This window comes from Syngnathoides biaculeatus, chromosome 7 (assembly GCF_019802595.1).
Source record: "Syngnathoides biaculeatus isolate LvHL_M chromosome 7, ASM1980259v1, whole genome shotgun sequence".
In the NCBI taxonomy this organism is placed as follows: domain Eukaryota; kingdom Metazoa; phylum Chordata; class Actinopteri; order Syngnathiformes; family Syngnathidae; genus Syngnathoides; species Syngnathoides biaculeatus.
Genome location: NC_084646.1, coordinates 849,601 through 877,498, shown reverse-complemented (window position 1 = coordinate 877,498; position 27,898 = coordinate 849,601). Strand labels below are relative to the sequence as shown.

The 27,898-nt window shown below is 42.9% G+C and overlaps 1 protein-coding gene across 10 annotated transcripts in view; it reads left to right on the top strand.

Annotated features, from left to right (window-relative positions):
- The first annotated feature begins 433 nt into the window (after positions 1–433).
- Positions 434–27,898, top strand: part of tut4 (terminal uridylyl transferase 4) — a 236,501-nt gene continuing 209,036 nt past the window's right edge. For 6 of the 10 annotated variants that reach the window (XM_061825506.1, XM_061825504.1, XM_061825508.1 and 3 more), the window contains exons 1-6: positions 434–590; positions 2,917–3,068; positions 14,049–14,165; positions 14,293–14,470; positions 14,851–14,939; positions 19,430–19,495. In XM_061825506.1, coding sequence (XP_061681490.1) covers positions 2,982–3,068; positions 14,049–14,165; positions 14,293–14,470; positions 14,851–14,939; positions 19,430–19,495 — 537 coding nt within the window. In that variant the 5' untranslated portion in view covers positions 434–590; positions 2,917–2,981. Of the gene's footprint in view, positions 591–654; positions 795–2,916; positions 3,069–14,048; positions 14,166–14,292; positions 14,471–14,850; positions 14,940–19,429; positions 19,496–27,898 lie in introns of those variants that run through there. The other 4 variants (XM_061825505.1, XM_061825503.1, XM_061825502.1 and 1 more) reach the window with 3 other exon arrangements.

Sequence of the window (27,898 nt, the reverse complement as noted above, 5' to 3'; positions counted from 1 at the left end):
GTGCCCGAGGAACTGGATAGAGGGCACCCCGAAAACACACTTCGCCGGGTTGATGATCAGGCCATGCTGCTCAAGTCTTGCGAAGAGATCACGTCGAGGTCACCAGTGTAGCGCCGGAGAAAAGGAGTCGGAGGCGGAGTGTCGGACACAGGAACAGAACTTGCTTTATTGTTCGACATCAAAACACTGCTCGCATAACGGCGGGAACTCTGTTAACCTTTACTCCGGAAGCGCAACAACAAAAACAGTCCGTGCGGAACCCCGCACCCCAACTCGAGGTCCCGTGGGTGAATTATGTAAACACCACAATATGTTAATTAAATGTATACGGTCATATTTAAGCAAATAATGAACAATGAAAGTAAAATAGTCTTCACGACTCTGTTATATTGTTCAGCGCTAAGATACAGCTATGGGGGGGCCGGAAGTGGAGTCACACGTCATACTAAACAAGCGGATGCACTGCGGTGTCACGTATGAACATGGCGTCAATCGTTGCTGATTTGGCTAGGCCGTGGGCTTTGCTAAACATAGATTAGAACCATCAAGGCAGCTCAAGGATAATCGTAAATCAATTTTACAAATCGAGAGTAAGTTAATAACATTTTACATTCTTATTCTACACAAAAACCAGTGGTCGTGCCTTTGAAGACTACCAACAGAATGTTTTTAGTCGCGTTAGCCTGTTGAGTGACCCATAATGTTTGTGTGTTATATTTTACGAAGATAAAGTAGAAAGTCGACTAAAACTGTTCCTCAAAAGACAACGCAACATTGAATTTCTGCAGTTCAATGTGTGTATTTTCCGACGTTTGTAATTGTGGTGTGATATTCGCTTGTTTTGGTTTTGAAAGTTAGGCTAACAACCGCGCACATGCAGTTTGAGCCTCCACATAAACCAAATAAACCCTTTCACTCGTGTTAATCTCAGTGCTAAATCGCTGACGGTGTTAGACCATCATAGTTCGTACTAATGTAAAAATAATCATTTACTGAAACTGTTTAGCATATTTTTAACATTTTCAACGACGTGTTCCCCCCCTCCTCTTTAAAGACCTTGAAAACCCCTTTACAGTGATACAAAAACCTTCACTATAGGTCAAATAAAAAAGAAGTTAAGACGATTTTGACTGCGCAGGGCTAATTATGGTTTTAATAGGAAAGCCAGAAAAACTTGTGACCTGAAATAGGAGTACTGACTGAAAAATGTGTGCCATTTCTTTATTCATGAATGGATTTGAATGAAAGTTTCAGTGAACAAAGTCTAATCAACACATTAAAACACTATTCTAAGCCAACAGACAATGACTTTGAGCAAGATGATGTAAAATGAAAGCCAGAGATGAAAATATGTCAGAGTTCGATTTGTTTACTGAACGCTATGTTTTGATGGCGCTCGTTCATGTCATGCTGACGTTCGAAAATACTTCAAATTTATGCAGATTAGACAAAACCTATACAGTTAACAAATAAACAGGTTTGAAAGCAATAGAAACTTACCTTCGAGTAAAGATAAAGACTGTTATACACAATTTTCGTCGAATAAGCTATTTACTTCAACGCAGCCGATTGGGAAAAACAGGAACACTGGATCAAAGCATGGACTGTGGTCTATGTCTTCAGTATCTGTGGTCCTTGCAAACTGTAACCCGATCTTCAAACGAAACGAAAAGAAAGACTGCTGCAGTACACATGCGCCAGTACTCACACAGTACAGTTACCATTCCTATCAATGAAGGCTAACCATCTTGAGTGTGGCTACAAGGCTTGTGTGTGTCATAGAGGTCAGAGAACACAGGTGATAGGTGAAGAGTGAAGTTTATTTCTATCGTTAATTTATCGATTGGTCGAAGGACTGTGGTGACATCATTGGAAACCTATCGATAGAAACGGTATCGTTCCCAGTCATTGATTTATTTTTTGGATGAGCTTCATAGAATTGTGTAGTGTTGACACAATTTAGGGTCATCTTAATGGCATTGGAATTCTTTCAAAAAATGAACACAAAAGCAACAGGTGCTTTCCACACCTATTACCCACAGGAAAACTGACCAATCATAAAGCCTGAGCATCCTTGTTAAATAATTGCTAAATGCAGGACTATGGGATGGTCTAACAAAATAATCTGTGCTATCTGTACTTTAATGTCTCAGAAAAGAAATTGGTAGTGTTCAGAACATTTTTTTTCTTGTTTACGATATTTGAGCTCCAATTCGAAAATGTTAAAAGGCGGATGAAAGTATTCCATTACAACCTCTCCACTAATGAGAAGTTCTCACTAATGGGGCCTTTGTAATTGAGTGCATTGGAATTGGAGAGGTTGGTTACCATGCGTCTGACTCCCGACTGCCCCAGTTTTACCAAGACTTTTAAGTGGTCTACCTTCTGGGGGTGTCCTCTTCATGATTTCACCACAATCAAAAGATCAAACAATATCACTTTATTTATCACTGTTCTAAGTCCTCCAAAGTGTATCCAAATCTTGCACATTTTGATGAAGGAAACTGCAGAGCGATAGTGCACTAATGCGTCCAAGTACACCATAGAAAACAAAAATGGGCAGATGTTAATTTTAGGGGGGAGAAGTAAAGTAAAGACACTCATCAAGGTTGAATAAACTGGAAGAATAAGTCCTGCGGAAAAAGCGAAATAAATCATTTTTGGTTGAAATCCACAGTTCTGGACTTCCTTATTATTCAAGGCATTTTTTTTCTCCAGACAACAACGTTTGAAATAGAGAGACCAACTTCCATATTGTGCCAACTAGTATACACGAGAGAGTCTCTTTAGAACAAAAGAATAGTTTTCTTGTCACTCTGGAAAATTACAAGCATCATAATGGGTTTTCAAGACTATTTTTCAACTTTTATATCTTTCTCACTTAAAGTAGTCCTAATAACTTTTCTTTCTTTTTAGGATTGGAAGCTGTAGAACTGAGGCATCACACTGTTGCGGGGAGCACATCTGTGGGGCCAATAACAATGGAAGGATCACTCACAGAGCAACAGCTTGGCCTCCGACAAGCAGAGGACCGTCTTTACAGAGATTATATTCACAGACTTTTAAAAGTATGGAAGTATTTATTCTTCTGTTTATGTTAAATTATTCACAAATTATGACAACACCGTTAAACCTTGAATAAAATGTGAATATCTAAGGTAAAATATTGTTTGAAATTGTACAGTTGTTTTTAAGGCATGACAATTATTTTCTTACATATCACATTCCATATCCCAGGTAACGCACAATGTCAGATTCCGCTTATCCGCAGGACTAATCGGGAGAAATGTCCTGACCGACTCTCCAGTTAAAGGGTTAAGCTACCCCTTTACCCCAGCCGACTCTTAACTCCGTGCGTGCAGGAGGACGGGAGCTTCTTAAATCGGTGTCGAGATGAATTCGCCTAGGTGTACTAACTGGCTTTAATTTTGCAGAGCCAATCTGGTCTGCCCCCACTTGTCCGCCTTGTCGAGTAACCTTTCCGAGTAACAAGGTGACAAAGTGTTCGCTCTGCTTTTACAGCAGCTCTATCTCTTATGAATCGATTGCACTTGTCATTGACCTAGTAAATTTAACAATCCTTATTAGGATCGTACGGATTTGTTTTATCTTAAGGCGGAGATTATCAATGAGTGACTGATTAAAATAGAATTTTTACGACTAAATGATGTCAATGTTGATGACGTTCGATCTTTAATGAGATAACTCAATATAAGAATGACAAACATAGATGAAGATGGAAATTCTAAGAATTTAATAAAATGATAAAAATTAAGATAACATTCATTCTACAGTCATTCCCACCAGACACGAGGTAAGGTTGTGATGTTAAGGCAAAGTTCAATGTTAATTGAACATAAATAAAAGTAAAAATGGTTAAAATGATAAAAATTGTTCAGATAACATTCATTATACAGTTATCCCCGCCAGACGCAAGGTAAGGTTGCGATGTTAAGGCAAAATTCAATGTTAATTGAACATAAATCAATAAAAGTAAAAATGGTTAAAATGATAAAACTGATGGTAAGAAGGATAAGATAAATGATAAAAATAGCAAAAAGCAATATAAGTGAAGTGAGATTCAAAGTGTCTAAAAGCATCAGAAATTAGGGATAGACATTTTTGAGTGAGCCTGTTAGGGTTGATCAAGTCCTATATAGCTCGAAGCCTAATTTAATAATAAGGGTTTTCGGGATTACGGATAAATTGTCAAGCCAATTTGCCCTTCATTGGTAACCACGTAATATCGCTGGTATTATCCTGCCATTACCTTATTATAGAAGTTTTACTTGCGCCCAATCTCAAAAAGAGTTTTCAATTTAAGCACTACAAGTTGCCAATTCCTTCTCCCCGCCAGCTTGCCACACGACTACTACACCTATAGAAAGACCTTGTCTCTTTGTCAGCGAAACCTGAACAAAAAGCCCCGAACTTCCACATCCAAGGTTTTTATAGCTTTTTGGTGCAACATTCTGGAAAATGTTGGCTGAATCTACGCCTAGTGTGAAGGGCCTCCCCCGGTTCATCCCATCGGGCCCCATTTGCCATTCCTGGCTTGACTTGTCACGCCCCTCTTTAGCTTCACTCAATTTTGTCATTCTCCCTTTAATTATTAAATGCATCTTTAAAAAATATAACCACAGCTCGTGTTCGGTTTCACCCTAATTTTGAACAATAGCATAAATGTATCAACATTCTTGTGTATACAATTCTCTCATGCATTCTCAGGCTTTTTTTAGTTGGTTGCTCATCATGTGTTGCCTTGGCTGAGAGAGAGAACCATACACAGGTTATATTCTTTTCACAAAGCTGTTTCAAAGCATCATATTTTCTGCTAAAAGTCTAGTGGAAAAATAGTTGAAATCTATTTCTGCTTGCCGACATCCTGCGTGGTCATTCGAGTGTGATGGGCTTCCTGTTCAGTAACTTGATGCTCCACCCATCTTGAAAAACGTTAGGTGTGGCTTGACAGCTGCATCCTGTCACTGTCTTTATATCAGAAATAATTTGTGAATACAAAGATATAACAATAATTGGGTTCTTAAGGTTGCTAACCCTGATATATGTATGTAATACAAAGATATGAAAAATAATCTGGTTTATATAAGGTTACTGACTTTGGTATATGTATGCAATGCAATGAGAAGCTAAGTGGGTAGGCTGCGTTTATCAGAGATCTGTTTATCAGAGATCTTTGCCGTGCTGGTGACCCAATCAAGTATAATTTTGTTTGGCGACATCTGGTGTTCAATTTGAGAGTTGGTGGCTCAGCTCAAAACATGAACCTTAAGCCATACACCCCAAATGTTATCAATTCGCTCCATTGCTATTTGTGGTATGGCAACCTATCTGACAAAATGAAGAACAGAATTTTAAGACCGCTAACTAAATTTAATGAAAAAAAAACAGAGAAGGTAAGAAAAATTGTTGAAGAAATGAAAATGCTCTAAAATACTGTGTGTGAAGGGGGGCGGGAACATTGATGAAAAAGCATTCACATTTGGGATAGTGGTGGATGATACATTGACAAACTCAATTCAATCAATGTTTTAAGGATTGAAATTGAAAAAGGAGATCATTGATTTCGCTTGTGTTTTTGTGTTTAGCATGTGTACAGGGCAAAAAGTTAAGATAGTAGTTTGCCTTTCACAGATGAGCTAGAGATTCAAAGTGTTTTTGGGGTTTGTTGCCATTGGTATGAGTCGCTACCAGTTAGCACCACTGTGTAAGCATTCACTCATTAGTGAATAGTTTTGACAGTGGGTGGGCTGTTGCTGTCTGAGTGAACATCTGGACAGTTGGGGTTGCACAGGGTTGCAAGAATTAGCGTTGTATTTCTTTTTTAAAAATTGTCTTTAATTTCAGATCGGCCATTGTATTTGTTCCACATCACGCCACATTTTTCTTTTTCCTTTTTTTCGGCAGATTGGGCACACAGCATGCTGCCACCTGATAGCTACAAAATTAACACCTACAACAGTGACACATCCAAAGAAATGCATGCAAAAAAACAAATATTGATGCTAAAATATAAAGGATTAGATCTGTACAGTTAACCTCACCCTATCCGACTCCATAATATACTACAATAACTGTCTTGTGGTAATTTTCTTCTTCTAATCTTCTTCTTTTCCTTTCGGCTTGTCCCGTTAGGGGTCGAGTGATAACCTCAACATCTTCATTTCTGGTGCCTCCAGTTCTGCTTCCTGTTTCTTCAGTGCCACCGTCTCTTATCCGTACAACATGGTCGGCCTCACCAGTGTTTTATACACTTTGCCCTTCATCCTAGCAGAGACTTTTATGTCACATAAAACACCAGACATGTTCCGCCAGCTGTTCCAACCTGCTTGGACCCGTTTCTTCACTTCCTTAGCACAATTGCCATTGCTCTGGATTGTTGTCCCACCTTAAATTATTCTGTCACACCTATGGAACACCTCACCACTGTTTTGGTGCCCAATACATGTCCTATACAATTCTAACATATTTCTTCGTCACACCAGACATACGCATGCAGTACCACAGTTCCTCTATTGGTACACTGTTATAGGCTTTCTTGAGATCCACAAAGACTAGCTCATTCTGACCTCTGTACTTTTCCACAAACATCTTCAAGGCAAATAATGCATCTGTGGTACTCTTTCTAGGCATGAAACCATACTGTTGCTCGCAGATACTTAATTCTGTCTAGCCTCCATGACTTAACCATAACTTCATTGTGTGGCTCATCATCTTTATTCCTCCATAGTTCCCAGAGCTCTGCTAATTCCTTTTGTTCTTAAAAATGGAAACAAGCACACTTTTACTCAATTCTTCTTGCCTGCTAGTATTCTGTTGAATATGTTGATCAAAAACTCCACAGCCACCTCTCCAAATTGCTTCCATACCTCCACAGGTATGTCATCAGGACCAACTGCCTTTCTATTTTTCATCCTTTGTAGTGCCTTTCTAACTTCCCCCTTACTAATCATTGCCACGACCTGGTCCTTCACACTTGCCTCTTCTTTCTCATTTTTTCCCATTCATCAGCTTCAGTATTCTTTCCATCTGTTTAGCACACTACTGGCACCAGTCAACACATTTCCATCTCTATCCACCTGCTGCACATTTTTCCCATCTCTATCCCTCTGTCTGGCCAACCTGTAGAGATCATTTTCTCATTCTTTCGCGTTCAACCTGGTATACATGTAGTCATAGTGTCATGATCCTGGATTCCAGCCAGGGCTGGGCGTGGCCGTCTAATCGGAAGGGTCACACCTGCGCCTCATGACCTCCGATTAGACCCAGTACATATAGGACCCGGGGGACGACAGAGACTCTGCTAGATCGTTGCCTCTCATGCCTCGTTCCCGCACTACCGTACTCCTGACGTCTACCTCCCGTGTACCGACCAACGCCTGTCTCCCGACCTACCCCGTAAGCCTGCCGTTACTGATCTTGCTGCTTGTTTGGACTGACTCCCTGATAACCGACATTGGAACGAATAAAGGCTTATTCCGCACTGCTTACCTCTCACCTGAGTCGTGCATTTGGGTCCACCCCCGAGTCTCGTCCGTGACAGAACGATCTAGCCAAGAACATAGACCCAGCCGACTCTGAAGCCATTCGCCGTGCGCTGCAAGTGCAGGGCAAACGCCTGGGTGAGCAAGAGGCTGCTCTCCAGGGTATGACTCACCAGATCCAGGAGCTCTGCACCCAGCTGCAACCGTGGCTAGCCTCCCAAGCTAGCGCGGCCGCTCCTGTGCCTCCCCGTGCCACCATCACTCCGCTCTCTCGACAAGAGCGGTTCTCAGGCGACTCCGGTAACGTCAAGCCCTTCCTGGCGCAGTGCGATCTCCACTTTGAGCTGCAAGCTTCCGCTTTTCCCACGGACCGCTCCCGGATCGCCTTCGTCATTTCCCACATGACAGGGAGGGCGGAGGCATGGGCCACCGCCGAGTGGAGCCGTAACTCGGAGACCTGCCGCTCATGGGCGAGCTTCGTCTGCGCGCTCACCCAGGTGTTCCAGTATGCGGCTCCGGAACGCCAGGCGGCGTCGTCACTCATGACAATTCGCCAGGGGCGTCGCCGCGTGTCCGACTACGCCATCGAGTTCCGGATTCGGGCTGCCGAGAGCCGCTGGAATGAGGAAGCCCTCCATGACGCGTTTTACGAGGGACTGTCCCCACAGATCCGTGGTCACCTCGTGGCCATGGATCTTCCGCCTTCGCTTAACTCCCTCATCGCATTGGCCCTCAAGGTGGACCAGCGCCTCACCGTGCAGAGACAGATGGAGGGCCTGAGGGAGGAGGAGAGGGAGAGTCGCAGTCCGGTTGTTTCCGCTTCCCAGCCACCCGTGTTGTCAGCTTCACTGGAAGCCATGCAAGTGGAGGAGCTTGGCAGCTCAGCGGAGGAGCGCTTACGTCGGCGACGAGAGGGACGCTGTTTTTACTGCGGGCGTTTGGGACACTTGATCGGCCGTTGCCCGACTCGACCAGGGCATTCTGACATCAGGATCGCTACTCCGGTGAGTGTGCGGTACACCGCGAAGGGGTCAGGGAGGTCCCTTCTTCACCTCACCTTGGGAACGGACTCCCGTTCATGCTCTGTGACGGCTTTCATTGATTCTGGGTCTGAAGCAAATCTGATAAATCCCCGCGTGGTCGAGGAGCTGGGGGCGGCAACCTTCCCCACGCAACGGTTTCGTCACGCCTATGCCGCCAACGGCAAGTTCCTTTGTCGGGTTACACATCGTACTCAGACGCTACGTATGAGCTTTCCGGACGCTCACTCGGAGCGAATTAGCTTTCATGTCTTCGACGCACGTAGTAGTGACATCATCTTGGGCAGTCCGTGGCTCAAAGAACATAATCCGCACATAGATTGGACCACGGGTCAGATCAAGACTTGGGGTGAGGACTGTCTCAGTCGTTGTATCGCTGTCCGGAGAGACAGGGGTATTCAAGTCGCGCCGGTTCGGCTAACAGAACCTGGTACCGCCCTGGACCTGACTGCAGTGCCCTCCTGCTATCATGACCTACGGGAGGTCTTCTCTGAATCTAAGGCAAAGTCTCTACCGCCACATCGGTCATACGACTGTGCGATTGAACTCCTGCCAGGCACCTTTCCTACCAGAGGGAAACTGTTCTCTTTAACAGGACCAGAGCATCAAGCCATGAGGGACTACATCGAGGACTCGCTGGCAGCCGGACTCATTCGCCCCTCATCTTCACCAGCCGGTGCGGGGTTTTTTTTTGTCAAGAAGAAGGACTCCACGCTGCGACCCTGCATCGACTACCGAGGACTGAACAACATCACAGTCAAGAACAGGTACCCTTTGCCGCTCATCTCTACAGCATTCGAACTCCTCCAGGGAGCCCGGATCTTCACCAAGCTCGACTTGCGCAGTGCTTACCATCTGGTGCGGATTCGGGAAGGGGATGAGTGGAAGACGGCGTTCAACACCCCCACAGGGCACTATGAGTATCTTGTGATGCCCTTTGGACTGACAAACGCTCCGGCCGTCTTTCAGAACTTCATTAACGACGTGCTCCGGGAGTTCCTGAACAGATCTGTCTTTGTTTACCTGGATGACATTCTCATCTTTTCAGCAGACCTAGCCTCTCACATTCAACAAGTCCGAGAGGTGCTCTGGCGTCTGCAGCAGCACCAATTATACGTGAATATGGATAAGTGTGAGTTCCATCAGGCATCCGTGTCCTTCCTGGGCTTCGTCCTGGCTGAGGGAGAGATACGGATGGATCCCGGGAAGGTCGACGCGGTGCTGCGGTGGCCTACCCCCACCAACAGGAGGGACGTGCAGAGGTTCTTGGGATTTGCCAATTTCTATAGGAAATTCATAAGGAACTTCAGTTCTGTGGCCGCTCCTCTGCATTCGCTCACTTCGCCAAATACCACCTTCGATTGGTCCGGGACCTGCCAGGAGGCCTTCGGCAGGCTCAAGGCAAGTTTCATTACTGCGCCCGTTCTCATTATTCTGGATCCCGATAACCAGTTTGTGGTGGAGGTGGATGCATCGAATTCAGGAATCGGAGCAGTCTTGTCGCAGAGGAGTCCCAGGGATGGAAGGATTCACCCGTGCGCGTTCCTGTCTAGAAAGTTGACCCCGGCAGAGAGGAACTGCGACGTGGGAGATAAGGAACTGCTGGCGGTCAAGAGCGCGTTGGAGGAGTGGCGGCACTGGCTGGAGGGCTCGCAAGTACCGTTCGTTGTCTTCACGGACCATAAGAACCTTGAATACCTGAAGTCCGCGAAGAGGTTGAACGCCCGTCAGGCCAGGTGGGCTCTATTTTTCACCCGCTTCCACTTTAAGGTGTTTTACCGCCCAGGCTCCAAAAACGGCAAGCCGGATGCACTCTCGCGGATCCACGAGGGAGGGCGCACTGATTCAGACGCCACTACTATCCTGCCAGCAGGGTGCTTCGTGTCCGGGTTTACCTGGTCGATCGAGTCGCGGGTGAAGGAGGCCCTGGAAGAGACAGCGCCACCCGCGGATTGTCCGTCGGGCTGTCTTTTCGTCATTCCATCTCTGCGGGGAGACGTCATCAACTGGGCCCATACCAACAAGACGGTCTGCCACCCGGGTATGGCGAAGACACGGTCAGTGGTCGAACAAAGTTTCTGGTGGCCTAACCTCGGCAAGGATGTAAGGGAGTTCGTCAATGCCTGCCCGGTGTGTGCTGCCAATAAAACTTCCCGCCTACGGCCCGTTGGTGAGTTGCAACCCCTGTCCATCCCCTTTCGTCCGTGGTCACACATCGCGATGGACTTCGTTACCGGCCTGCCGCCTTCACAAGGGAACACAGTGGGTCCATAGTGGATCGTTTCTCCAAGATGGTCCACTTCGTGCCGCTCCCGAAGATCCCGTCGGCCAAGCAGACAGCCCAGTTGGTATAAGACGAGGTCGTCCGTTACCACGGTCTACCCCAGGACATCGTTTCGGAGAGGGGTCCGAAATTCAGCGCCCGTTTCTGGAAGGAGTTCTGCAACCTCATCGGCGCTTCAGCAAGTTGGACATCGGGTCATCACCCAGAGTCTAATGGCCAGACTGAGAGGATTAACCAGGAATTAGAGACCGGTCTTCGATGTCTGGTATCCAGGGACCAGAGCACGTGGAGCCAGCACATCAAGTGGGTGGAGTATGCCCACAATTCCCTACCCTCCGCTTCAACAGGTATGGCTCCACTCCATGTCGTGCATGGGTATCCTCCGTCCCTGTTTCCTCCACTGGTCACAGAATCCACAGTTCCGTCGGCCCTGGCCGTGGTGCGACGCTGCAATCGGACCTGGGAAGCAGCTCGGAGGACACTGCTGCGCATGAGCAGCGCCTACAAGGCCGCAGCAGACCGCAAGAGGAGGGCCGCACCAGAGCTCAGAGTGGGACAGCGAGTGTGGCTCTCCACCAAAGATCTCCCACTGCGGACGGAATCCCGCAAACTTGCTCCCAGGTTCGTTGGCCCGTTCCCGGTTTCCAAAGTTATTAACCCGGTCGCCGTCTCATTGAAACTGCCCAGGTCGATGAGGGTGCACCCTACGTTCCACGTCAGCAGACTTCGCCCGAATCGCACGTCGCTGGCTCCTCCGCTCAAGTCCCCCCCGCCCCCCCGCATGGTCGACAGTGGGTTGGTGTACACCGTGCGCCGGTTGCTGTCTTCCCGCCGCAGAGGGAGGGGGGTCCAGTACCTGGTGGACTGGGAGGGATATGGCCCGGAGGAGCGCTCTTGGATAGCTTCGTCGTGGACCGCTCCCTCATCAGGGACTATCACGCGGCTCATCCTGATGCGCCTGGGCCGTCCAGAGCCGGCCGTTGAGGGGGGGGGTACTGTCATGATCCTGGATTCCAGCCAGGGCTGGGCGTGGCCGTCTAATCGGAAGGGTCACACCTGCGCCTCATGACCTCCGATTAGACCCAGTACATATAGGACCCGGGGGACGACAGAGACTCTGCTAGATCGTTGCCTCTCATGCCTCGTTCCCGCACTACCGTACTCCTGACGTCTACCTCCCGTGTACCGACCAACGCCTGTCTCCCGACCTACCCCGTAAGCCTGCCGTTACTGATCTTGCTGCTTGTTTGGACTGACTCCCTGGTAACCGACATTGGAACGAATAAAGGCTTATTCCGCACTGCTTACCTCTCACCTGAGTCGTGCATTTGGGTCCACCCCCGAGTCTCGTCCGTGACACATATGCCTCTTGTTTAGCCTTCGCCACCTCTTCATTTGCCATATGTCACCTGTCAATGTATTCCTTCTGCCTCTCCTCAGTCCTCTTTGTCCCACCTCTTGTTCACTAATTACTTTCCTTTTATGACTTCCTGTATTTTGGGTTCCACCACAAATTCTCCTCCCCTTCCAGAACACACACCAAGTACTCTCCTGCCAGTCTCTCTGATCACCTTGGCTGTAGTAGTCCAGTCTTCCAAGAGCTCCTCTTGTCCATCAAGAGCCTGTCTCACCTCTTTCTGAAAGGCCGCACAACATTCTTCCTTTCGCAGCTTCCACCAGATGGTTCTCTTCACTACCTTTGTCTTCTTAATCTTCCTCCCCACCACCAGAGTAATCCTACACACCACCATCCTATGTTGTCGAGCTACACTCTCCCCTACCACTACCTCACAAGATTACATGGTCTGCACAAAATATAATCCACCTGCATTCTTCTACCTCCACTCTTGCAGGTTGCTATATGGTCCTGCCTCTTCTGGAAAAAAGTTTACTACAGCCAATGCCATCCTTTTTGAAAAGTCCACCACCAAGTTTCCATCATAGTCCCGACATTCAAAGTCCCTACACTCAGTTTTTTAGGCTCTGTGCATTCCTCCTCTTCTTCTGCCAACGAATCCACTTTCCTCTTCCTCTTTGTCTTCGACCCACAGTAGCTGAATCTCCACCAACGCTCTGCATCTTAACGGTGCCGGGAGCGTGCGTTGTTAATCCGGGCCACGACCGATCTGGTATGGTATTCTTTATATGACCGCTCATATTTGTTTGGCACAGTTTTACGCCGGATACCCTTCCTGACTGCAACCCTCTGCATTTATCTGGGCTTGGCACTGGTCTACAGATTGCACTGGCTTGTTCCCCCATAGGGCTCGGATAAAATAGTTTAAACCCTGTTCCTAAACTTCTAGCCTTACTACCGTTCCACCTGCTTTCTTGAATTCACAATATATCTACCTTTCTCCTAATCATCATTTCAACCATCTCCTGAGCTTTTTCCGTCATAGTCCCGACATTCAAAGTCCCTAAACTCACTTGTAGGCTCTGTGCATTCCTCCTCCTCTTCTCCCAATGAATCGACTTTCGTACTCCTCTTTGTCTTCGTCCGACAGTAGCTGAATTCCTACCGACGCCCTGCAGGCTAATGGTGCTGGGTTTGGGCATTGTTAACCCGGGCCACGACCGATGCAGTATGGTATTCTTTAGATGAACGCTCATATTTGTTTGGCGAAGTTTTATGCTGGATGTCTTTCTTGAAGCAATCCTCTGCATTTATCCAGGCTTTGAGACCGGCCAACAAATTGCACTGGCTTGTGCCCACATAGGGCAGCATCTGAAATTTTCTTGATTTAAAAAAAAAAAAAAAGAAATATAGAGAAATTATTCTGGTCGTGAATTTCTTTTGGTGGAAGATATGCAATCGTAGCCATAAATTCAATTATGGTGTTTCCATTTTTGGCAAAAGATAAACTAGCTTTCGGATTCATATGCGCCACGGAGCCGATCGATGACATCATTGATCAGATTGCTGAATTATGACAAACTTTATCACATGATCAGCATAACATGCTAATTATTGGCCGATCCCAATCAAATTGGCGTAGTCTATTTTTTAAACTTAAATACAATAAATGTCAGGTCATTTTGAATATCTACATTAGGGAAGAAAAAATGGTGATATAAATTTATCTTAGACTATATGCCCACGACTAACCCTTTGTTTTGCAATGTACCCCATTCGTGTGGAGCATAACCATTAAATGGGAGTTTTTTTTCATGACATTGCAATGTTGTGCAGCTTTTATTTATTCATCTTTATTTTCACAGCAATCCACTGAATACCCCAAATATCAATACATATGCAAGCTCTGTTCAGTTCATATTGAGCACATTCAAGCAGCGCATAAACACATAAAGGAGAAAAGACACAAGAAGAAAATTATGGTAGGTGAATGCAACATTTGTATTTGACTCATCACTCATTTGTCATTTACACTCTAATTGAAAATTGGCTTTACAGTAGCCAAAACAGATTTAAGACGAAAACCCCCTTTCCATTTTATTGTTTTAGGAAAAACACGAGGAGAACGAATTGCGTTCCCTGCCACCCCCATCAGTTTTACAGTTAAGAGCCCTCGACACAGCTGTTAAGGAAGCAGCCAGGCAGCATGGGATTTCAGAGAAGGATTTTGAGCATCGGAAGGCCGTAGTTACGAGGATGGAGGACATAATAAAGAAACACCTCTCAGGTTGTATGTTGTTAATTAAATAGATACAGTTGGGCAATTTTTGTTTTAATATTTAGTAATGCTTTAAAAATCTGATTTTTCTGGATTACATCCCCCTATTTTGTCTAAAAGCTAAGGTATATCTATGATAAATTACAGGCATCGGTCATTTTTGTAAGTCAGAGAACTTGCACAATTGGTGACTGACTCGATACTATTTTTTTTTTTGCCCCACTGTAAATCTTGGTTTGTCTGAACTGACTATTATGAACTTGTCAGTTGAGGGCCACTTCCTCATAGCTTTTAAAAAGTTAGTAAACACATTTTGTGTCTTTTATACACTGAAAAGTAATGTATTGTACACATTTATATAGTTTTACCATATGTTCTTTATTTTCCAGCTTGCACTCTAAGTCTCTACGGTTCTTGTCTTACCCGATTTGCCTTTAAGACGAGTGATATCAATATTGATGTCAACCACCCATCCACAGTAAGTCTATCTTTTTTTAGCAACAGGAAGTAAAACCTCTTACACAAAGGTCCCGTAAAATAGCATCAGAGCTTTAATCAAAGATAAATGCCTTTATTTTTTACATAGAACCTGGTGAATGTGGGGTTCTGCCTCAAATATATCCTTTTACATCGTGAGCGGCTATCCTTAACTAAAAACATAAAGCCAGCGTCAGGTTTGTGGCATAGACAATCCAGACATACAATGGGTACAGAAAGTTTTCACACCCCTTAAAATTTTCAGTGTTCTTCAGCCATTTGTTGAAATCATTATTTTTTTCCTCATTGTACATACACCACCTCATTAACAGGAAAAAAATTGAACTGGCCATTTTTCTATTTTTATTTAAAAAGAAAAGCTGAAATATCTCAGAGCCATAAGTATTCAGACTGTTAGGTCAGTATTTAGTAGAAGCACCCTTTCGAGGTCATACACCCATGATTCTTTTTGGGAATGATGCAACAGTTTCTCATACCTGTATTTGGCAGGGATGAGAATTTTCCGCGGATTCGGGGAATTCTGAGTTTTTTCAGTTAAAAATGTCATTGTTGTGAAACATGTAGATTCGTTGAGAAAATTTGGGGTGGGGGGGTACGGCTTGACGCAGGGCGAGGCTGTGATCGGCCACCAGCATCTACTGGCAATGCTCATCGTGAAATTAGTCATAGCTGTGATAGCAGAAAACGGCATTGCTACCTGTTCACGGCATTGCTATCTGTTTGTGTTAAATTTTGTTTATAATAACGACAATACTCTGATTTCCGGCAGCATTTTGGCGCTATTTCGTTGGTATTTTCACTCTGATGTTAACATTTCTTAGAAAAGCATTCTGTGTACTACGAAATAGATATAACTTATTGACATACGTACGCATATGTTATCTAGCGGTCTGCACGTTTTCCAGTATGGCCAAAGTCTTGGAGCGAAAAGATGAAGATGGTGCCAGGGAAATTGATAAAAATAATTGTAGTGAAAAGATAAAGATTGTGCCAGGTAAATTGATGAAAATAATGAGGTAAAAAAGTGTTCCAGATGGGCATGGCTTGAAAAAAGTGTAACCGTGCAGATAGGAATGAAAATGCTATCAACATGTCTAACGGAACACACAAAAAGTGGACATTTGCAGCAAAGTCCTGTGCACTTATCCAGGAGCATATCCAAGCCAGGAAACACCAAGGTAAATTGGACGTAAATTTCTCAAATATTATATATTTGACAACTGTTAATGCAATTAGGTCTCACTGTAGCACTGGCCCTCTAGATCACGCATTTTATCGCTCACTTTTATATTTCGTGATTTCAATTACTTGTGTACCTATTTCTGAAGTATATATTTGCAAATAAATTTCACTCAGTCTACATTTTTATGTCTGAAGTTTGGCCAAATTATTTTGGTTGTTTGGACTCATATTTTAAGTTTTCAAAATATTACGATTGCCCTGTTACTGTTACTGTTAGAAGTAACCAGAGGTCACCATTTAACTGTGTTTTATAAAAAAATTTCGTGCCCAAACGGGGGCGCACCCCCATTTGACCCATCCCCCAAGGCAGACATTTTCAGTGTTTTTCCAAATTGGTCATTCTCATCCCTGATTTGCGGATCCTCGGCCAGTCTACCTTGCAGATGCTCTCCAGTTCTGTCAGGTTGAATGGTGAATGTTGGTGGACAACCATTTTCAGGTCTTTCTAGAGATGCTGCACCATTGAAGAACAGTTACAGGGTTGTTCTGAAGCCACTCAAGTATTTTAGCTGTGTGCTTAGGGTCATTGTCTTGTTTGAAGGTGTAACTTTGACTCAATCTAAGGTTCTGAGCACTCTAGAAAACGTTTTCATCTCGGATATCACTGTAATTGGCTGCATTTATTTTTCCTTTGATTGCAACCAGTCGTCCTATCCGTGCAGCTGAAAAAAAACTCACAGCATGATGCCGCTACCACCATGCTTTACTGTGATTAACAGTGCCTGTTTTTCTTCACACATGCCACTTAGAGTTAGCCCAACAACTTCTATCCTTGTCTTAGACCAGAAAAATATTTTTTCTTACCATCTTCGAGTCAGTCCTTCATTTTTTTTTCATTTAGCAAATTCCATGCAGGCTTTCATGCGTCTTGCACTGAAGAGATGTTTCTTTTGAGCTGCTCTGCCATAGAGCCCTGACTGGTGGAGGGCTGCAGTGATGGTAGGCTTTCTGGAACTTCCGCCCATTTTCCAACTGCATCTCTGGAGCTCTGCGACAGGCTTTTTGGGTTCTTCTTTACCACTCTCACCAAGACCTCTCCTTCAATTGCTCATTTTGGCCGGATGGCCAGCTATAGGAAGGGTTCTGGTCATCCTAAACATCTTTCATTTAAAGATTATGGACGCCACTGTGTTCTGAGGCCACTGTGCTCTTAGGAACCTCAAGTGCAGCAGAATTTTTTTGTAATTTTGGCCAGGTGTGTGCTTTAGCACAATTTTGTCTCTGAGCTCTTCAAGTAGTTCCTTTGACCTCATGATTCTCATTTGCTCTCATATGGACTGTGAGCTGCAAGTTTTTATAAAGACAGCTGTGTGTCTTTCCCAATCACATCAAATCAGTATATTTAAACACAGCTGGACTGCAATGAGGTGCAGAACCATGTCAAGGATTATCAGACGAAGTGGACAGTACCCAAGTTCAAAAATGTCACATCAAAGTGTCTGAATATATGTAGTTGTATAAATTTTAAATTTGTCGTCTTTAAAAAGCTGCAAAAATCTCATTAATTGTGGTTTCCCACAAGTATGGTGTGCTATGTCTACATTGAGTGGAAAAAATTCACATATCTTTTCAACAAATTGGTACAATATAAGAGAGTGGAAAAATATAAGTGTGTATGAAATCTTTCTGTACCCACTTTATGTATTCTATACCAGTCTTCTTTTCATTTCGGCTTGTCCCGTTAGGGGTCGTCACAGCGTGTCATCTTTTTCCATCTTAGCCTATCTTCTGCATCTTCCTCTCGAATCCCAACTGCCCTCATGTCTTCCCTCACCACATCCATAAACCTTCTTTTTGGTCTTCCTCTCGCTTTTTTGCCTGGCAGCTCCATCCTCAGCACCCTTCCACCAATATACTAACTCTCTCGCCTCTGAACATGTCCAAACCATCGAAGTCTGCTCTCTCGAATCTTATCTCCAAAACATCCAACTTTGGCTGTCCATCTAATGAGCTCATTTCTAATTCTATCCAACTTGCTCACTCCGAGTGAGAACCTCAACATCTTCATTTCTGCGTATTCTATACCAGTGGTTCTCGTTTTTTGCACCAAGTACAGCCTAAAAAAATATATGGCATATACAGTAGCATAGAAGGCAAGTGTTTATTAAAAACAAGGCATGATTTATTCCTGTAACGCAGTGATTCCCAAACAGTGTGCCGGGGTACATTTGTGTGCCGTGAGCGCTCCTCAGGTGTGGCGTGGGAATTTATCCAATTTAATGTAATTGCTAAAAAAAATATTTATTCCAAGAAATAATGTGTCTTTATTCATCTATTTATGCCAGTGATGCACAATGACGGACAGAAAAAAAAAATCTTATTCTATAACCTGGGAGGAAGTACATACAGTAATTAATCAATCAAATTTTGGTGACATTTGCTTTTGCTGGTGTGCCGTGGGATTTTTCAATTGTAAAATATGTGCCTTGGCTCTACAAAGGTTGGAAATAACTGCTGTAAAGTATCTGAAACATTTTTTTAGCCACTGTAACATGCAGTTTAAACATGAACACTGCACTTAAATACAGAAGAAACCCTCAATAATTTAATGAAAAGGTATTTCACATAAGTTACATAATATTGTACTGAGATACATTTTTCAAAATTGTTTTAAAATATGCTTTAAAACATACAATACATCTTAACTGTACTGTATTTAACAAATGTACTGAACTGACAAGCATTTAAGGCACTGTAATGTTATGCACAGTTTGAAAATTAGGTTTGGTGAATAAGTACATGGAATACGATATTTAATTTAAAAAAAAACGGCAAACCAAACAGAGTCTAGCCACCAAAATTCAAAATAATAAAGAAAACCTTAACTAAACCTAAACTGGAAACAAGACAAGATGTGGCAGAGAGAGACATGGGCATGGACAAATATGACATCAACAACCAATGGACTGACAACTGAAATAAATCAGGGAATTTAATACAGAGAGATTAATGAAACAACGAGGAACACCTAAAATATCACTACACGGGCTCAGGAATTTAAGAAATTCAATGTCAGTAAATACAGTTTGGCGCTACATCTGTGGGTTCAACTGAAAACTCTACTATGCAAAGCAAAAGCCATTTATCAACAACACCCAGAAACGCAGTCAGTTTCTCTGGGCCTGAGCTCATCAAAGGTGGACTGATGCAAAGCGGAAAAGTGTTCTGTGCTGTGAAGTGTCCACATTTGAAATTGTTTGTAGAAATTGTGGATGTTGTGTCCTCCAGGCCAAAGACGAAAAGAACCATCTGGACAGTTATGGACGCAAAGTTCAAAAGCCAACATCTGTGATGGTACGGGATTTACTATATTTTCATTGCTATAAGGCACACCGTATTAAAAGGCGCATCCTTCGATACGGTTGCAATTCCAGTATTTAACACACTCGTACAAGGCGCACCGTATTATTAGGTGCAGGCAGGGTTGGGCTCGCGAGACAGTGAGGCACAATTGGACCTTTATTTTTGTAAGCAGAAGAACAAGCCTACACCCCCTCACTATGACTCGGTGGAAGCGAGTCATGAGGCAACACACCATCTTCACCCACAGTTTCACACCAAACCATAATCTTTACACCACAGCAAACAGAACAGCACAATTAGCAGACAGCAAAATGATGAGCGAAGAAATAGACACAAATAATGCACTTCAAACGTTATTTATATACACGTTTAGCGCTGCAAAGGATATAGCTATAAAGCAACATTAGCTTAAAGCATACCGGAGCATCCATGCATGCTATTTAAAAAGGTACCGGGTAGTAAACAGAGTTCAGTGGTACGTACCTTACGGACATATTTAACAGTGTAAATCATGAGTTCGGTTGTACTTTTAACTATTTAACTATGTAGCTATACAGTATAGCTATACAGAGATACTAGCCGAAACCATACGGTCGCGTTGATGCACGCTTTTTAAATACTTCAATAAAGTACAACCAAGTTCACTGTTTACAAAGTTAAATACTTCATTAAAGTATAACCGAACTCAAGTTGTCCTCTGGGTGCCTTTTTCAAATAGCATGCATGGATGCTACCGTGTACTTTAAGCTAGTATCAATATATTGTATAACTACATTATTAAATATGTTAATAAAGTACAACCGAACTCACTGCGTATATGGTATATCCCACGGCACTCGCAAGTTCACTTTGCTTACCCTGTTGACGTCAATTGTCCAGCGAATATTGTTTTTCTTTCACAGTGATTGTTTATTCTTTGTTAATTAATCCATTGCTCGTGTTGTTCTTCCAACTTGGGCCACCTCATCTTGTTTCCATGGAAATTCAGCTTGGTCTTCTCGACTTGGCAAAGCTTGTTTTCCTAAAGTGGAAGCAGACACGTGAGCCCAAGCATCCCACAATCCTTTCAGAAATTGTGCCTCTTAATAACGTTGTGTTCGCCATTTCTCATCCATCGCTCCCACATCGCTTGCAACTTCACTTTATTTCGTTCATGGTGTAGGGATTTGTGAGTTTGGACCCTACGCGTGTTCGCTGATCGAGGAAGAGATGACCAATGTTTAGACGAAGTTAACAGCAAATGGATTTATTACAAAGATATGTGCAATACAGACATCCGGGTCTGATCTAGGTATCTGCCGCACCGGAGACGTGTGTCTTCTGGTAGGATAGGACAAAGAAGAAGACAAGATCTGCCCGGTAACACAAAGTTTTTATATGTTTGGGTCCATGGTTGAAGTGGCTGTCGTTCGTCTCCACGGAAAAACCTGGGAGCTGGTTTTCTGCGTACAAAGATCAAGGACAGCCACCGCGCTCCACAACACATCCTTGTCTGATTAGTAAATGGGCAACACTTTATCTGTGATTAAATGTATAAGGTCATATTTAAGCAACCAATGTAAGTGCAATAAAAGTAAAATACGGCGATGTCCTGTGAATGAAGTTGTTTCGTTGTTGTTTTTTTCACGCCATTTGTCCTTTGTTAATCCATTAGTCGTGTTGTTCTTCCACTTTGGGCCACCTCATCTTGTTTCCACGGAAATTCAGCTTGGTCTCTTCGACTTTGCAAATCTCGTTTTCCTACTTCCTCAAGTGGAAGCAAGACACGTGAGCCCAAGCATCCACAGTGCTTTCAGAAATTGTGGCGTTACTCGACGGGCCTGCCTCTTTCCTTCCCCCTTTTTGTGTGTTCACCATTTGTCATCCATCGCTCCCAACTTCTCTTTTATTTTGTTCACGGCAATGTCCAGCGAATGAAGTTAGTTCCTTCTTTTTTTTTCATGACAATCATTTGTTTTTGGTAATTAATCCATTGCTCGTGTTGTTCTTCCAACTTGGGCAACCTTGCCTTGTAGGCTCCCAGTATAACAGCAACCTCCGAGTTCATTAGCTGCGCTTGTTTATTCACGGTGGTTGTTTGTTCTTTGTAAGTGTCAGGTTCACCAATCAGATATTCATTGAACAGGACAAAAAAGGAAGCAAAGACACCAGTTCAAGTGTCGCGAGGAGAGAGGAGAGGAACTGTCTCGTACAATTCACCACTGCACTCTGATTATCCTCTCCTCAGCACCTCTATTTATTTAGTTTTAAGACGCCCCTTATTTACATGGATGTTACAAAAAGGATACAACAAGCAAAACAAGGTGTACATGTTTGTTCATGTGTGTGTGCATGTGTGGAAGATTGCTGAATACATGTGTGGTCATAATTTCTTTAACAGGCAGCAGTTCTAACAGTTCTGATGATTAGATGTTTTTGTTCTTGCTATCTCCTGCTAGGAGGCTGCCATGTTATCTAGAGCAGAGCAAAGCATTTCATTATTGGAAGCAGATGTATGATAATTATGATCACAATTATTCCTACATTTCCCCCCTGTTTATCCTACATTTGCTACCACGTTTTCTAGAGCATTCTTAAAGCAAACCATTCTTCATTTCAGGCAGAGACAGTAACTGAATTGGAGCAAAGGAAAGCATTTCTTCATTGCAGGTAGAAACAGTAACTGAATTGGAGCAGAGCAAGGCATTTCTTCATTGCAGGCAGAAACAGTAACTGAATTGGAGCGGAGCAAAGCATTTCTTCATTGCAGGCAGAAACAGTCATTTAATTATATTTACAATTATTTTTACATTATCCTCCTGTTTATCCGACATGTGCTCAAATCCTCACATCATCTAAAAGATCATCCTTTTGGCTTTATTCTACAGAGTCATATTTATGAAAACAAACATAGTGACACTCGGAGGAAAATATAGTACTCATTACATGTAATCTGAATCAGAGAACAGGTCTGTAAGAAAAGTCATATCATCATCGTGGTCATCAATATCACTGTCATTACCCTGTTGTGCCAATAGTGGATATATTTCTGCCAATTTTGAATTTGTTGGTGCAATAGCAGTGGTTATAAGTTGGTTAAGTGATGCCTTTATTCAGGGAATACAACAACATCCACACAATGCAAGAATAGCTGCAAACAGCAATAGAAACTAGGACAGAGAACACCAAATTTTTAGATTTGCCAAACTTTTTTTTTTTTTTCCACACCACTCAGACCTGGCTGATGTGTTTACACAAGAGTGCTCCTTCATCTTGTGGTTCAGGGTGTGAAGGCCTTGAATGGCCCTTGTGCGTGACCCATCAGGTGCTGTGATATTTGGAGTAAACAACACTGGTCACCGAACATTGAGCAGTCGCCAGCCTTCTCGGCCAGGAGCATGTCGACCGCTATGTGGTTCTGGAACGTCATGAGTGAGGTTGCAGCAGGTTGTTCCCTTATGGAAATAAAGCCTGCTTCCGTATAATTACCTAGTTTCTGTACATTGTAATGTATGTAGTTGATTCTGTCAACGTTTTTATTCAGAGTTATCCATCACAAGATGGATTCCCATCCTGCAGCAATTTCGTTAACCAACTTATACTCATCTGGTATGCCGTTGGGATGCCATTTGCATCAATGTGTGTCAGATCTCCATCTTTCCAAGAGGACCTTCGCCTTCGGGAGAACCGAAGGGGAGGTCCAAAGATGGATGCGGCCAATTGTATATCCTTTTCTTTGGATGGAAACACAGTCACAGATAAGAGCAGTGATAACAGTGCACACGTTCCTGCTGCATTTATCAGTGTGTCATACAACTTTTGACCAACACACCACCACAACACATCGCTGCATGGGAGCAGTGGGGCAATTTGCAGATGGATATCATGACACCACGTTTTGTTCAGAATTCCCACCTTAACACCTGTCCCTGTAAAGCTAACACAGGAGATATTAGCCAATGCAACATTAGTAGAAAATATCAATTCATCATTGACTGCCTTAGTTGTTGGATAAACACTATTCCATTTTTGACAAGTGGTGTTAGGAGTTGTTTTAGTCATCACCTCCAGGGTACATTGTGTTGGGATTTCTGCTGGAATCACGCGTAGTAGTGGCCTAGGGCCCATGCACGTGATGCAACTATAGTTTACCCTGTTAGCTGCATTCTACATTAATAACAACCAGTTGTTTCCCATTTGTAAAAAAATAAAATAAAACAAAATGTTCCTCACGCTTTTTCGGTTAAAATACTTCAACTCCCTCTATAGTATACGGACTCTTTTGTATGGCATTCGGGTTTAAGGTAGCATTAAATTGGCAAATGGTGAAAAGAAAATGGGTGTTTCCTTTAGCATAAGCCCATAGATGGAATCCCCAGCAATTAGACTGCCAAGGAATTGACAAAGTGCTTAACTGATTCATTGGGAGGCACACATGGAGTCCTCCCCTCATCCCTCGGTGACTCCCGCAGAGTTGTTTACCAATGTTATTTGAAATGAGGTTGCGCCTTTTTATCTTATGTGTGGTAGGCATAGTTGACTGAGTATAATTATAGATCTGTTGTTATGTATTTTTGTCAGCTTTACAAGTGTCCAAAAGTAGCATATGAACAAAAATATCTTTACGGCTGTCAATGTTGCAGCCCAACATGCTATCATATTATTTAGCCATTTTGAAGTCATGTCGACCAAGTCACCCCTAAATGAGTTAAGTGTCTTTTAAATCTTCACCAGCCTTCAGGTATTTTGGATACTATAAATCTGCACCCACCTTATGCTGCGCTTTGCTCACTTTTCCATTTGGGTGACTCAGCTGAGATGACCTTTTACAGTGTAGAAGGTGCATCCACATGTTTCTTTCTGCTATTTTGTCCATGTCATTCAGCTCTTGCTTAGTCTATGCCAGTGTTCGGGTAAAACTGCATGTACACTAGATGTTAATCCATAAACAGACATAGGATGAAAAGACAAATGGCAGTAATAAAGTTATTAAAGCACAGTAACTTGTTACATTTTTTTTCTGATGGTGTAGTGCAGGGGTGTCAAACTCATTTCTCTTGCGGGCCACGTTGCAGTTCTGGTTTCCCTCAGAGGAACATTTCGAGTGAAGGCAGCGTGGGATCAATTCCCGCTCAGTGATGGTGTCGACATCTGCACTGCGACTGGCTCGAGACCAGTTCAGGGTGTAGTCTGCCGCTGCCCGAAGTTAGCTCAGATTGGCTCCAGCTCTCTCTCCGAATAAATGTAGAAGGGTTGCGTCAGGAAAGGCATCCGGCGTAAAGAAATAAAAAAGACAGTTACTGCCGCACCACCATGACAATGGCACAAAAATGGCTTTACACATCAATGCTTATAAAATTCCCACTTTGTTTCTAGTCCTATCAAATTGATGCATGTTAAATTTCCTAGTGACATGCCATTAGAAAACATTGTTTTTTTGTTTTTCAAAAGAAGTTAATGGATACACAGAATCCCACAACTTTTTTTTTTTGCATTCGTTATCAATTAACAGAATTGGGATTATCTCTGGATCTGTGCAAACAACATAATCTTTTGGACAAGTTGTTTGTATGTAGTTATCCAATTTGTTTTGTTTTTATTTCATTTTATTCATTTTTTTGGGGTGTGGCCTTGAGTGGTTCCCACAGGTACCACTCGAACAGAAAAATGAAAATAACTGGTAGCGTTTTCATCCAACACACAACAGCAAAATTTAACTGTTTAGTCACCATTATGACAGCAGTCTCACTCCTATGTGTAACTGGACCACAGCGACCTTACAAGTGGTCAATAAAAAAAATTAGTTTTGTTTGTGTTAACAATGGTTTCAAAAGCAATAACGTTCTTACAATCAACAAATGAACTCAAGTACCCCTTTTTGCAATTTTTTTAAGCTGTTTGGGGTTGTTAATAACTCCTGAAAGGGACCCTCTTGTGTGATTTATTATTTTTTTTCCATAATTCGTCTATTTCTCATTGTGTGGAAAATATTGGTAATTTGTATGGTCTCCCAAACAGTGTTTTGAATGGAATGAGACCCATACGTGCTTGTAATGTATGTATAGTTAGACTAAATCTATCATTGTGTCCAAATTGCCCCTCCGTCTGATTGTGAGTGAGGCTGTTTGTCTCCATGTGCCCTGCGATTGGCTGGCAACCAGGTCAGGGTGTACCTTGCCTCCTGCCCGTTGACAGCTGGGATAGGCTCCAGCCCTCCCCGCGACCCTTGTGAGGATAAGCGGCTAAGAAAATGGATGGAGGGATCAATGGATGTGTAGCTTGAGGAAACTGACCACGTTTTGGATGCACATTCCCTTGTGGATTATGTCGCACACAAAAAGTTTTTTTGCATACAAGTTAAATCCATGGATCATGTCATGCCTTTGTACTAGGGCTACCATTCCCCCTGTTGAGACATAAGACTTCCCATGGCTCAAGATTGCCGCCCACTTAAAAAATGTTTTTGGTAGATTTTTTTTTTTTTGTATCTGTGCTGACATAATTCCCATTTTGTAAAGTAGTACCTTATTTTTTCCACATTCTTAGTTCTGCTGGTAAGCTTTGTTGTTACATGTTGTTTAACACATCATCTCAAAGTATGTCTTCATGTGTTACATGGTCAGCTAATCCCATAAAGGTTTTGGCTGCTGCTTCTTGTGCTGTTTTATCTGCAAATGCATTTCCTAATGATTCTGTCTGTATTTGATGTGTGGACTGCACATTTACATCTGGCTATTTCTTTTGGTAATTGAACTGCTATGAGCAAATTTTGTAGTAGCTCTGCATGTGTCACTGTGTTCCCTGTAGTTGTCACTATTCCTCTATTTTTCCGGTATTGTCTGTATAAGATTGTGCTACCACTGTGAATACAGCAGCATCAGGTCTCAGATTGTTTAAGACTGTCCAATAAGATATTGTCTGTACAGTTCAGTCGTCCCAATCCAAATCTGGTTCTTTTTCTGTCCAATCAGGAACATTTCGTACTACCAAAACAAATTGTCCCAAACTCTTCCACTCCCATTTTAATGACGTGTGTGGTGGTGTCCATTCCTTGTGTAGTGCATTTAGTTTGTCAAACAGTCTTGTTCCTGCCACCACGACTGATGTACCATCTGAGTACAGATTATCAATCATGATTTTGTCTGGTGTGGGCTGTTATAAGTTTACAGTATCTTACTCTACATAGTCACATGCAATGAGTCACTTCCTACGTCATTTTGTGGTTGTTCAATCATGTCTCGAGCCGTTTGCAGCAAGAAATCTCCTTCTTCTTGTGGGAGGTTTGTTTGGAATATCTAAGGTGTAATATTAGAGCGCTGGATTCCTATTTTGTAAGATATTTAACTGTTCTCCCAGTAATTCCTTTTTTTATTTTTACTTCTATATTTCCTGTCAGAGAGGGAATTAAGCCCAGTACTAGTTTCAGCAAGCCATCTCTTCCCAACAAACGTATGGGACAAATTAAAAAGTTGCATTTTGGGAGCATTAGTTGTGACATTTTTGATGGGGAGATGGCTGCTCTCTTCCTCATCTGCGGCCACAATTATTAAATGTTTCGCATAAAGCTCCATAAATTTCTCCTTTCTCTGTCAGAAAGGTGTCAATTTTCTTTTTCTTATTTTGTAGCACTCTTTCTGTGTAGTGCTTGGTTAACATATTGTTACAGGCTGCCAGTCGGTTTGTCAACCCAATGTTTTTCAATCCATTGTTTTATAGGATTATTTGAATCCACATGAAGAGCATTTTTTAATTGCCCTTGATACACACTCCCTGGAGTGTGAGCTTCAGGAATGCCACTGTTTGCTTTAAAACATGCAGTCATTCCAATTCTATATTCTTCAAATGGTTCGTTGTTGTTTTTTTTTGCTCTTCCATGGCAGAACAATTGGCTTTTTTCTAAATCTAGCAGAAGTGCGCAATATTAACCCTTGAAGTCCCTGCTGCTGTGAGAAAGTACTTTGCTGTCATCCAAATTTGTTGTTCTTCCACACCATTTAAGTGGTAAGATTTTCTAAAGTCTTCCGTTCCCTGGACGAATTATGTTTCATCAACTTTATGAGATGTGATACCTTTAATGGCCGTCATCTTGAGTCCAGTTTTTTTTTTTTTTTTGTGTCTTTCTCTATTATTTTATCCTGCAGGTTAACTATAGATATTATTGTGTGTATGTAGAGCTGGCCAGCAATGTCATATTGTGTTATCCACAAATTTAGATGTTTTATTTTAGTAGGACATTTGCTTTCTACAAACCTCTCGTCCTTACACATCATTATTATTTTTTTTTTTTCACATGTTCTCTATCATCTATTTTGGTATTTATCAACTATTTTGCGATTTGTTTTCCCCCTGTTGGAGTCAGTGGTTCACCTAGGTTGACTATACTGACTTCACCCTGAACAGGGTGACAATTATGTT